Raw genomic sequence first — 12,895 nt, 5'->3', positions numbered from 1 at the left:
CTGCCGCTCCCCGCGCGCTCCGGGAGATGCTGCGGAGCGCGCCGGGAACGGGAGCAGCCCCCGTGACCCCTGCGGGCTGCTGGCACGTCCCCAGCCCTCAGGAATTAACGGGAACCCTGGCAGACACCCAAGAGCTGGCCACCAGCAACAGTATTCTCGGCTCCAAGTGTTCAAGGAGCTCATCCGCGTCTTAAATCACACAGGGGGGCCTTTACCTATTCCTAAAAATCGCCCCCTCTCCTCCCAACTGTATCTTCCACCAAAGCCCAGCTCACTGCTTGTTTTCACCCCAGTTCCCACTCCCAGGGCACACTTGTAATCTCTGATCTGCCAGCAAGAAGCAAAGGCAGGGAGAGCCAGCCCTGACGGCTGCAGCGAGGTGTAACCGCAGGCAGGAGTGGGGTTTGGCCCTGTGGGGCTCCAAAACTTGTCAGAGTGTTGTCCAGCTCTGCTGATCCCTGCTGGGCTGTAGCTCACAGGAGGGATCAGCCCTGGTGCTTGGAGTTTTTTTCCTCCTTCTGCAATAGAGAGAATCTTTCATCTTCCCCTGCTATTGATTTTAAAGGACTTTTCCTCCCTGCATTGAGTGTGTCTTATTTAGAAGACCATTTAATTCATTCTTTAATCAAAGAGGGAAGACATCAGAGTATTTGCCTCACATCTGTGGCTGTCCAGGAAACCGAGCCATGCTTGGGGGATGTCTGCATCGGTGTGGCTAGTTTACCACAATGCCACTTGGTAAACGGGCCACCCTGGGGAAAAGCTGACCAGGATGCAGACGGGCTTACGGGAGCACTTTTTTGTCTGTTTTCGTTTTATATGCTCATGCTGCCTGGCTGTCTGGAGGTTTGTGTGCCTACAGAGGAGGGGTCTCTGGTCTTTGTAGGCCTTACTGGTGCTGTTCTAATACCAGTAATGGGTGCACAGTGCTTAGAAACCAGAACAGGACAAACTGGTTTAGGCACACACATCTCAGGAGATTGTCTTGTAGCTGCATTAGCAGTATCATGAGACCAGACAGATGCTACTGTGCATCCACTGCTGCTTGTGAGGAAGCTGGTTCCAAGAAAGTAATTGAGAACTTAAGGATAACAAGTTATGTTCTAAATTCCAGGAATATTACCCCTGAAGCTCCTCTTAAACAGGGAGAATAGCAACAGGCTTATTGACTGTTTTCCAGCTGAGGCAAACCCTGCTTTCTGGTGATCCACAGCCATCGTGAATGTTAATATCCTGCAGCTCTCACAGCCCCTGGAGGTCGTGTCGCTATTGAAGGGCAGGAAAAGGAAGGAAAACAGCAGTTTTCCTAGTGCTGTTTGTACAAAGGAAAGACTCCAGCACCGGTGAGGTTTAAAGCATCATGTGTTGTTATCTGGTCAGACAGAGAAAGAGAAAGAAAAGAAAAAACAGGGAGCAACATTCCAACTATAATATCCCAGCTGAAATTCTTACAGCCTAAAACCTGACTTGTATAGAGGAAAATTTGTGTTCAGGATAGAGCAGATGTTCCAAAAAAATTCAGTGGAAAAAGCCTCAGTGCATGCCCGGTATAACCCAGTTTTTCATCAAGATTGATGAGCTAGTAGGGCTAGCACACAGCACAGGCTGTTTGCTTTATTATACCCAGGTGTAGGCTAGTGTGTAGAGGGTCCTTAATATAACTGCAGCACACGTCAGCATCTTTCTTTCTAATTTAATCTGTCTCCTGTGCTCTCCCTCATGAAGCAAGACTTCTGAGTGAGGCATCGGTGTGCCAGTGGCAGAGCTGGTGCCGAGGACAGATTCCTCTTTCTGATGTCACTGACTCGTGTTTGCTCTGTGCAAGGGCAAAAACAGTGCGTGCTTTTAGATGAACTCGGTTAGGCAGGGAGGGACACAACCTGATGGATGCAATCTGAAGTTTGCTCCCCCCTTCCCTGCCCCTGGGCTCTGCAGTCTGGCAGGGAGCTGGCCCTTGCCATGACCACAGCAGCACCAAAAAGCAGCTGGAGCAGAGCAGGGCAGAGGTCAGCTCCTTCCCTGGAAGTGTGGGAGTTTGGCAGAGCTACAGAACCCAGTCTGATCTAAAGGATCCCTCCCTCATCCAAAACTGACCCCCTTCACCAAAGGAGAAGCATCAGAAAGGTGAATTAAAAGAAACACCAGCCAACAGACAGGGTGCTGTTCCTGCAGACTCTGCCAAGTCTTTGGAAGAGAAATTGTTCCTTGCAGCAAGCATGGAAACAAGGTCATTCATAAAAGAGTAATTGATGTCTGCCTGGTGACAGCCTTCCACAGGGCTGATGTGGCTGGCTCTTGCAAAGGGAGCAGGCAGCAGCCTGTGGCTGGCTCTGAGGAACTCCAAGGGTCTGGGAGATGGTGAACCAGCCTTGACCCTTCCATATTTTGTACGCAAACTGCACATTGCCTTTTTCTTTTTTCCTCCAAATGTCTTCTAATGTAATTAGAAAGTTGCTCTTCCAAAAGCCTTTTGGCTGGGGAGTGAAAAAGCAGGCTATAATTCATTTATAAGATGTTCTCGGAGCCGTGTAATTTCTGTGCACCAGCTGGGTGGATGGGGAGCTTCCCAAGGGGTTGCATTTTGGTATTCCCAGAAAAACCAGACAGAAATAAAGGGAGAGTTGATGCTGAACATGAAGGACTGAGACGTGGCGTGGAGATGAGGAAGGGAAGATGAGAAGGAGGATTTTAATCTGCTGGGGGTTCTGGCCCCAGAGAGATGTTGTAAGTGCTGGAGCTGGTGGGGGAAGGAAGGGAGATCACAGAGGAAGAAATCTGGTTTGTCACTGGCATCCTGTTGTTCACACTCTCTGGGTTCATGGTGGGTCCCCACAATTGTAACTTTAATGGAATGATATGCAGAAGAATGCTAACATTGCTCTCAGTGCTGGTTTTTCCATCTGACTAATTTTCTTTTTTTTAAATTTTCCTGTCTTTGAACTTGATTTTGGTGAAAATGCCATTTGTTTGGTGGGGAAGTTGCTGGAGGCAGTGCAAAATGCAGGGTCTGGTCCTACTGAAGAACAACTTAACATGCCTGTGTAACCTCACCTCCTCCCTCCACTCTGTGCTGTACCTGCAGGAGTTGAACCCCCCACTCCAGCGGAGTTTTGGTCTGTGATATTTTGCCCTGCTAACTCTTCCACATCTTCATGACTTGTAACCCCCTTGTCATGTCAGTGTTTGATCAGACTTTTCCTCTCATCTCCTTTAGGGTCCTCTGTAATCTCATTTCAGCTCCTAGCAAGGCAACGAGTGATCTCATCAGCTGTATGGCCAGGCAGCTGCCAAAAAATAAATGAAAGGAGAGACTGGACATACATAATTTAATATTTTTCGTAAGAGCTGTACCAGGGTTTTCCCCAGTGTCCGATGCAGAGCGTGAAACAAGGCAGCCCCAAAAAAGTGGTGAAATACCAATGGCAGTTTTGTTCCAGGAGCAAAGTCCCCGGAAAGTGCAGAGAAACAGAGCAGATGGACAAGAGCCAGAAAAAGGAGTTTACTGGCACATTCACTTTCATTTCCAGGATTTGAAGTAACACGTTTTCCTTTCTTTCTGCTTATGCATGAGTTTGGAGCTTTTTTTTATTAACTATATCTTTTAAGCAAATTTTTTTGTGAAGCAGAACTGGTAGAAGCAATGTTCTTCTTCCTCTCTTAAGCTTGAATTTGGTAAAATTTCATGAAAGATTTAAACTTTTTCAAGTTATTACAGTTGTACAACAAAAACAGTCATAGAAAAAATTAGAAATCAAAATAATATGCAGTCAGCTGGCTAAGTTTCCCACATACTGTTGTGTTGAAAGAGGCACAGTTTCATGGAAAAACTTTTAAGGGTATTAATTTTCAACTGATGCTTATTCATCATCTTTTGTCATTCCAAGACTAAGCCATGGATTCATATTTGATGAGCCCAGTTAGCCTTCAAACACTTTACAGGCACTTCTTCCTTCCTTTTTCTTTTTTTTTTTAATGTGAACAAGATCATTTGGTCCAGCTGTCACAGCAGGCGAGTGCTTTTTATATCAGGGTGTGTGGGTTCTTTGGTCCAGATTTGTTCAAATAAAAACAAAAGCATGTAACTTCCAGCTCTGCAAGCCTAGGGAAGAAGACAAAAGTCAAGCCACGTCCTGCATCATTGCTGTTATTGTTTAGACACTTCAGGGTCAGTTTCTGGCCTTGATTGTATTTCTGTCATCCTGTTGTCTAACTAGAATGGTGCTGATCTAAAGAAGGCAGCTTGGCCGTGGAGCTGCCGCCTTGGTCACAGAGTAAGTCCAGCTCCTCTTCCACAGCAGGTTGATTTCTCTCTATCCCAATTATTTGCTTCTTTCTGGACTATTTGTGTGGGGTTTGCCCTCTTTGAAGCCAATAGCTAAGTTTTAAATCCAGGGGATTGTATTCCATGAGTAAGGAGATGCTATTCTGGAGCACAGTCCTGCAGCAGAAGGGGAGCATACTGTAAATACCATGTTTTTATACCTTATTTTCTTTGTCCAGTAGGAATTTGGGCAGAATAGAATAACTGCTCTGCAGGAAGCTGCCTGGTTTTTTGGTCAAACTTTTCAATTGGTCACAGTGTAATTACAGGACTCCTGATGGAGAACCACATTATTGTCCATGTAATTTCTTTTAAGTAACTGACATTATGAGGGATATTAAAAGAAGGTGATGCTTAAACTTTAATGAAACTTGCTCAAACAAGCATATTAAATATGTCCTGATTGTGTTTGCAAATGGTTATTTTTCTCCCCAGGCTGTAACTGTTGGTATTTTTCGTCTTTATCCTCAGGGATTTTTCTGTTTTGCTCTGGCCTTTTGTGGACTGATCCCAGCTGCCTGCTGGAGATACACACACAGCATGGAGGTAAGTGTTGGCTGCTAGAAAATACCACCAGCATCTCGTCAGAGGTTTTTTTTGTAGCAACTATTTCTCCCATGAAAGGGACATCTGGTGTTAATTAAGACATCCATATTGAGGTCTATCAGATCCATGCTCTGTTGTATCCATCCCTTGGAAGAACAGGGTCACCTTCATCAGCTGCCTCTTCAATGGGATCATCTGAAGGGAGAAGCCATGGAAAACCTCATGCAGGGCAAATGCTTTGTGCTGAAGGCAAAACAAAATGCAAGTCTCATTAGCTTTGGGATTTTTTTTTTTTTTTTACAGGGGATGTTTGCTTTGCTTTGTTTTGTTTTAAATGAGATGCTTGACTTTTGAAAAGTCATTTCCAGCTGGTTCTATTTCCTGCTAATGTCAATTGAGAGCCTCTATTCGAAGGCAGTGGCAGGTTGTTCGGGTTGTCTCTGGCAGTGGCCAGGAGAAACACCCAGGAGATGTGTTTATTAACATGCAGCAGTGGTACAGGAAAAACACAAGAGTGAAAAATGGTGTTTTGGGTCACTATCATGCTGGACCAGAAAGAGAAGATTGTAGGAGGTTGAATTTGGAAGAAAGTTGGGTTTTGAATTGTTAATCCAGAGCTTGCTGGTGCTGTCGTAGAGGGTGGTGTGGGAGATGCGAGGTGCCGGGGAAGTTGGTCTTTATTCCCCTTTTTGCATCCCTGCACTTAAAAATACAAAATTCAGGAGACTCAGAAGTGTAAAAAAATCATGACATCTTTCTTTTGAAAGCAGAACACTGGTATTTTAGGCAAGTACCTAAATAATTCAGAGATAGATGTTTCATGCAGTGGCTCAGTCCCTGTCTCTATTTTGCTCCTCCGCGGCCCCAGGCACATGCCATAACCTGCAATGTTCTGGGCAGCTATGAGGATCTGAATAACGTGAAACATCATCCCAGTGGATTAGGGATTGATGCTGCCAGCTCATCATTTTAGGGTTACAGATATTGTGAGGGATCAAAGACCAGTGTGTCAGAAGGCTGGTCTTGAGATTTCCTTCTGTGATGGAGGAGCACAGCTCCATCAAAATCCCAGAGACTGTGGCAATTGCTTTTGCTGGGCACAAGGAGCCCTGTCCCCAAATGGTTCAGCGTCCTGTGCATAAATTAAAACCCAGTCCTTCTGAAAGCAGAAGTCAAGGTTAAGGTGAGGGATAAGGTCCTGCTTCTCTAGAAAGTTTTCCCAGAGCTGGCCAGTGCCCGCAGTAGTTGAAAATCCTTTGAAATGTGCAGGTGGCTACACTGGACCAGGCTAAAGTTGTTGGCCAAGGAGATTTTTGGCTGACCTGCTGTTGGCCAAGCTAACAGCATAAAAACCCAGCAAGCACAAAACAATGCTTTTTCAGATGCCAGCAGCTTGTGGCCCAGGTGTCTGCTGGTGACACCTGCTGGTGCCTTTGCCTTCAATGTTCTCCCTGGGCTTTTCTCTGTGAATTTGCCCAACTGCTTTGGAAACGTTAGGGTTGAGTGCTGATGGCAGAACAGCATCTTTTATCTGTACACTTAACTGGCTGAAGTGGATTCAATCAGGGCTGAGACATCCATGAAAAAATATCTTTCCACAGCCTCTTTATTATTTTTTTCTTATTGTTTCAGGCAAAACTATCAACATTTATTACATTCACACTAAGAATGTAATATGGAAGTAATTTTGTTCTCATGACCAACACAGAAGGGAGCACACTTCCTTGCTTCTTCTGCTGAATTTAAATTGTAGATTGAAGCAAAGGTGTTAGTAAAGGAGAAATGGCACCAGAAACTGTGTCTGGTTGGCATTGTGAAACTGTGTTTTCCAAATAGACTATTTAGTTTTACTTTTAATCCACATACGTGGTGCAGGGCATAAAAAGTTCACAAGAAAAATGTTGTTTGTTGGATTAATACAGGGATGTGCCCTTCAAAAAATATTGTGCTGAAAAATTTTTAAGGAGAATTACTTTGTATATCTCTTAATCACTACATCTGGTTTTACTTCAAATTATTTTCATGGGTTTTTTTTTCTTTGAGTGCCCTGCCCACAAATGCACCCATGGTTATGGTTAGCTTTAGTAATTGGTTGGGTTTCTGTAAGCAAAACAGCTTCCACTAGGCAAAATTATGGGCTTTTGTAAAAGGTTTACTTTCTGGGCAAAGAAAACCAGCACTGTTTCTGACAACAGAAAAAAAGAATACCATTAGAGACCATCTTGTGTTTCTCTGTTCCCTAAAATGCAAGGAGAAGCAGGGAATACAAATGAGGAAGATTTAATTACAAGTGTCACTTACAGAACACATGGAAATTTAGTTTGGACTGAAAAGTAACCTGTCTCACTAGAGAGAGAAATGCAGATGTGAGAGAGAAATGTGGGTGACAGAAAGAAATGCAGGTGTGTCTGCCCCTCCAGGACAGGAGCACAGTGATATAGAAAATTGAATGAAGCAGGGGGAAGACTTCTGAAGTCTCGTTATAGAGCTGTTTGTTGGCTTGACTTTCTCAAAATAAAGAACCAAATTCAAGCAGGTGTCCTCTGCTGCCTACTGCATGTCAGTACTCTCAAAAATAGTTAATTGTGGTAATCTGAGGGGGGGGGAACTCAAACCCAGCCAAGTGGGTGGGTGTCTTGTAAGCTTGATGGGATGTACACAGCTATCAAGAAAGGAACGGAACTGAGGATGTAAAACTGAATATGGATGAATATGGCCATTACACGTGCCTGAATCACTAAGAGCACCGAGGGGGTACTGCCCCCATGTTCATGGCTAGAACAGAAATTTCAATTTTTCCCATGAAAAATACACTGACTTTCCAGTGGAATGCCAGACAGAAAATTAGGCTGTTCATTTTGGAAATGCCAGCTGGGAGCTGGTGTCAGTAGCTCCTGTCCTCTCCCTCCCTACTGGCAAGGTGCTGAACACATGCAGCACTGAAAACAGAGTCCTCCCCTTCATTTGCAAGCTGGGAATGGGAGGTCTCCCCTGCACTAATCCATGGCAGATGCTTCAGTGGTTTACTCCTGTTGGTAAGAAAAATATTAAAAAAAAAATCTACATTTTCTTCAGAAAGCAGACCCCTCTTACAGAAAATCATCTGAAAAAGTAAAGCCCAATAGTCAGTTGAAAAATTGTTCTGATGGTTATTATCAAGAGACAATAGATAGAAATGTTGTTTGAACATGATGAAAACGAAGTGCCCTTTTTGCCTGTGTGGCTGTTCCAGAGCCTTGTTTACAGTACTTCCTACAGAGAAGCTGGGCAGGGAGAAAGGAAGAGTTATTTGTAAATATTTGATATTCTCAGACCTGGGCACTGTAAACAAAATGAATCTTCTCATTTCCCATTCTTTTCTGCTTTCCTGACCTTCTGTAGCTACTGGACAAATTCTTTCAGACAGATGTCAAATGTTTTAATTTCAAGTTATCCGCATTCCAGATGGACTCAATGTCACCATAGTCTGTTTTCTTAAAGTGATGTATGCCAGACATGCAGCAGTCATGAACCTGAGATTTATTGTGCTTTCTCCTAAAAGGTTGCATCACAATTGTTCCTTCTCGGTCTTGGTAGGGAAGTGTTGCAAACCTGTCTGAGGAAGGACAGTGGCGCAATCAAAGTGAACAAGAGACTGACATGCATGGGAGGACAGAGGAGATGGGATGACCCCTACGCAAGCGTCTTTGCTGGAACTGCTGTGGTAACCACAGAAATCATGAGGTTTTCGGATGGTTTTCAGTCACGTTAGGAAGTCCTGGTCCCTGAAGCTGAAGAGCTGAATCTTGTTTTCCGAAGTTATTTTTATGGCAGTTCCTTTCCCCCAAACTGCTGTCTGTTTAAGTGAGGTCCCTCTGTCGTTCACAGCGTGGCCAAAAAGAGCAGGGACATGGAACGCAGAGAGGGATGCAGGAGAGACATGCCACATCCAGCACAGCTGGTGGGGAGGGCTGCTGCTTCCTCCTCCTCCTCCCCAGCTTCCCTTCTCTTCTCACCCATTAACTGCTGCTTTACAAACCTGTCTGCAGAGGCTGGAGCAAAGCTGTACTTGCAGCTGCCGTATAGAATACTTGGTAGACTTACTAACCAACACAAAAATAGAATCATAGAATCATTAAGGTTGGAAAAGACCTTCATGATCATCGAGTCCCGCCTGTAAATGATCAACTAGACCTTGTCAACTAGACCAGACCACTAAGTGCCACATCCAGTTATTTCTTGAACACTTCCAGGGATGGTGACTCCACCACCTCCCTGGGTAGCCCATTCCAATGCCTGACCACTCTTTCAGGGAAGAAATTCTTTCTGATGTCCAACCTGAAACTGGAACAGCTTGAGGCTTTTGTCCTGTCACTTGTTGCCTAAGAGATGAGACCAACCCCCACCTGGCTACGAGCTCCTTTCAGGTAGTTGCAAAGAGCAATAAGGTCTCCCTCCCCTGAGCTTCCTTTTCTCCAGGCTAAACACCCCAGCTCCCTATCACTGGGTTTCCCCTCCAGACCCTTCACCAGCTCCATTGCCCTTCTCTGGACACGCCCCAGCACCTCAATGTCTTTCTTGTAGTGATGGGCCCAGAAGTGGACACCGGAATCGAGGTGTGGCCTTGCCTCACCAGTGCCCAGTACAGAGGGACAATCAGTGCCCTGGTCCTCCTGGCCAAGCTATTTTTGATACAAGCCAGGATGCTTTGGCCTTCTTGGCTACTTGGGCACATGCTGGCTCATTGTCAGCTCTTACCCAGCACCCTCAGGTCCTTTTCAACTCGGCCCCTTTCCAGGCACTGTAACCCAAGCCTGTGGCACTGCATGAGGTTGTTGACCTCACTTGACCAAAGTGCAGATCCCGGCACTTTGCCTTGTTGAACCTGAGGTTTGGGGTTATGTTCTGGGCCCTGCTGTGAAAGAGGCCAGAGGAGTTTCTATTCCACATCTCCTTCTGCTGTTCCCTTTCTCTGCAGCAGCTGAGCTGGTCCTTCCAGCAACCCTGTGGCCCTGGCCCCATAAGCCAGGACAGTAGGGTGGGTCAGTGACACTAAAATTGCTGCAACATAAAAGGAGTTTCGCAACAGAATGAGCATTTTAATTACAGAGATTTGTTCACAGGTAAAAGCGTAAAATGGATTAAATTACGATTTCCCAACTCAGGAATTTGAAACTGGTGCAAATAGTTGTCCGTATTTCTGTAAAGGCCTGATTCCCCATGGCCTCTGAATAAAGAGGTTGCTTGGATTTGCACTAGCTGCAATGATATGGTGATCTCTTAATTATCAAGCAGTTTCTCAGGTTGCTGGGTGATTTCAAAATGAGTTTCACCTGTGGCTTTTGGCTCCACATAAGTGGAAAGGCATTAGCCCCTCTGTGCTGCACTGCTTGTACTTGAAGAATAAATGTGAGGATTTAGCTTTTTATTGGCAGGGAATACAAGCCATTTGTCTACACCCTGATTCTCCTGCAGCCTTGCTCTGCTTTCTCCAGAGGAACTTGTCTGCTCTCCCCTCCTCATGCTGGGAAGTGGAAATGGAGTCTTCCATGCTTTGTTAGCAAGCAAGGGGGTACCTTTTGAAATGGTGATTTTCTAACAGCCGTGGTGTACATGGCTGGAATTAACAGTTGCAGTTGTTAAATAACAAACATTGGTTGTTGATCTCAAGACTTGGGTCTTGTTCTTGAGCAAAGCAGCTTCCCTCCTCCCTTCTTTGCATATGGAACCAGTGCTTCTGTCTGTGGGTCTCCCTCCCAAGCAGCACCTTTGCAAAACCAGAGTCAGCATTGCCTGGGTCTCCAGGAGGGAAATCTTCTCTTAGTGACCATAAAACCAGCACATTGCATCTTGTTCCTGCAGGTATGTAAGGAACAACCTAGCACTTCCTAGATAATTACTTAAGTGGGACTGTAGAGGTCCTTCCTCTGTGGATTTCCTAGGATGTATTTGTGTCCAGTGTGTGTCAGGGCAAAGTCTTGCAGGGTCTGGTTGGTCTCATCTGTGGGTAATGCTTAAATGCAGGCTGAAATCCTAGAGATTTTAGTGGGACTTAAACACGAGCTGAAGGTGTGCTCAGGTGCTTTCTGAAGCCAGCGCTGAAGCATACAGGGAGTTTCCTTTTGGGTTTTGATTCAGTGGGGCTGGATCAGGATTGTAGCCCCTCACAGGGGTCTTCCAAGTGCGTTTACAAAAATCACTGATGTGAATGCTGTGAACAATCTGATGTGCTCCTTGGTCTTGCTGTTAATCTAGCAGGCACAATCAATTTAAAAGCACCAAGCTTTTCCAAGTCTCTGAGCTCCATGGGAAAAACAAAAAAGGGGGAAACCCCTCCCTCTTCCTTAGTGTTTTTAAATATTGTGCCTCTTTCCCAGTGTTTATGTTCTCACAACCCAGCAATGGCCCACTCCCCCCAGCGAGACACTGCTCTCCTTTGTCTGAGCCTCCACACATTTGCACTCACGGGTTCTATAATTTATGGCTGCCCCAGCACTGAACCCACATGGCCCCGTTTCTGCTGCTTTCTGTGGCAGAGCCGGAGCTGGAGCTCCCATCTCCAGCAGTGTCAGCCGTGGCACCTGAGGCCACTTGGATGGTTGCCATCACTGGGGCACCTTCAACCTTCATGCACCTATACGATGCTCACCCCAGCAGGACAGCCACCACCCAGTCAGAGGTGACAGGGCTGTCCTGGGGCTGGCTCTATTGCTGACACCACTGGTTTTTAAACTAAAACTGTTTTCAGTGTTGTTCAGTGCTTTCTGTTGGGAAGCAGTCTTGCCTGGCACTGGTTTCAAGTGCTACAGGTAAGGGTGCAGGGATGGCTGAGATAATTTGACCACAGTTTTTGGGGGGAGGGGTGGTTCATAAATTGCCAGGCTGTGTGTTTTGAAAGACAGTAACACAGAAGGTCAGTGTGGGCCCTTGGCAGCTTGTTGGCTTTGCAGTTCTGTTATAAAATGGATGGAAAATTTTAAGTTTTTTTGAAAACAAAAAAAGCAAAAAGCAAAGATAAAAAAGCTAGTCCAAAAAACCCCCAAGAGGACCTTGATAATCTGAGGCTGGTGACACTGGCAGGTGTGCAGCCACAGAACTGAAGGGTTTATGGAAAAAAATCTTTGTTGATATTGATTAACTGCCTGCCTGTGTTTTTTGCACTTCCTTATAAAGCATCTGGTGCTCTGTCACAGACACAGAGCAATGTTGCATCTGAGTAGCACAGAGGTGGCCTCTGGGTTTTATGGCTTGGCTGAGTATGAGGCTCTGATGTCCCCCTGCCCACTGGCCAAGAGGGATGTAAAGCACCCACGCAGCAAGAATTTTGCTGTTCTTTTGGGGATATGGAGATAGGAAATGAGGAGGAGGTGAGCAGTGTAACAGCTCAGCACTTTATCATGTTTTAAGTGTTTTGTGCAAGGACTGGATGGAAGTGCTGAGGCTGGAGAGAAAGAGGTTTTCCTTTTTCTGAGTTCTTTGTTCCACATCAGTTTTTGGTCTGTCTCCTTCTGTGTATTTCCTCAGCAATGTTCCAAAGTACGGTCAGGGTTTGCCTGGTTCCCTGGCAATACCAGAAAGTAGAGGGAAGTCCATATGGTTTGGTTTGGGGTTTTTCTTATGTATGTATAGATAGATAGATACAAAATCTGTATGTATATACAGATTTGGGGGGAAAAAGGGTGAAAACTATTTGGCTAAAAGCCTCATCTCGATCTTCTGGCATCAGTGGTCTCCAGTGGGCACTGTCAGTCAGAGGGGGAGCAGCACCTTCTTATCTTGTGCCATTTTTCCATGGGAGACGTCAAAGGCTGCTCTGATTTGCAGCACTGGCTGGATTTCTGCATCTGGGAATGGCTGGCTAGAGGAAGGCTGGGGAGCTGACATGAAATGAAGGAAATATAAACCTTCAGCCAGCTGCAGTGACTGTGTTAGAGAGGGCTTAATCAAGCATGGATGGGGGAAGCTTGTCTTACCATGTGCTCGATCCATGTGATGGGAGTTGCTCTGCAACCAGGCTAAAGCCCCCAGAGTGGCTTTCTCTCCTGTTTC

General features: G+C 45.5%; 1 protein-coding gene across 3 annotated transcripts in view; it reads left to right on the top strand.

Annotated features, from left to right (window-relative positions):
* The window catches only part of TSPAN32 (tetraspanin 32), a 38,880-nt gene that overhangs the window by 10,897 nt on the left and 15,088 nt on the right, over positions 1-12,895 (top strand). For all 3 annotated transcript variants that reach the window (XR_001859490.1, XM_017726620.1, XM_017726619.1), the window contains exon 5: positions 4,793-4,867. Coding sequence is in view for 2 of the 3 variants with exons in the window: in XM_017726620.1 (XP_017582109.1) it covers positions 4,793-4,867 (75 nt within the window). In the remaining variant the exon portion in view is untranslated. The remainder of the gene's footprint in view (positions 1-4,792; positions 4,868-12,895) is intronic.

Source organism: Corvus brachyrhynchos, unplaced genomic scaffold, assembly GCF_000691975.1.
Source record: "Corvus brachyrhynchos isolate BGI_N302 unplaced genomic scaffold, ASM69197v1 scaffold62, whole genome shotgun sequence".
Taxonomy (NCBI): Eukaryota; Metazoa; Chordata; class Aves; order Passeriformes; family Corvidae; genus Corvus; species Corvus brachyrhynchos.
The sequence above is the reverse complement of the archived record's forward strand: the minus strand, read 5'-3'. Positions and strand labels throughout refer to the sequence as shown.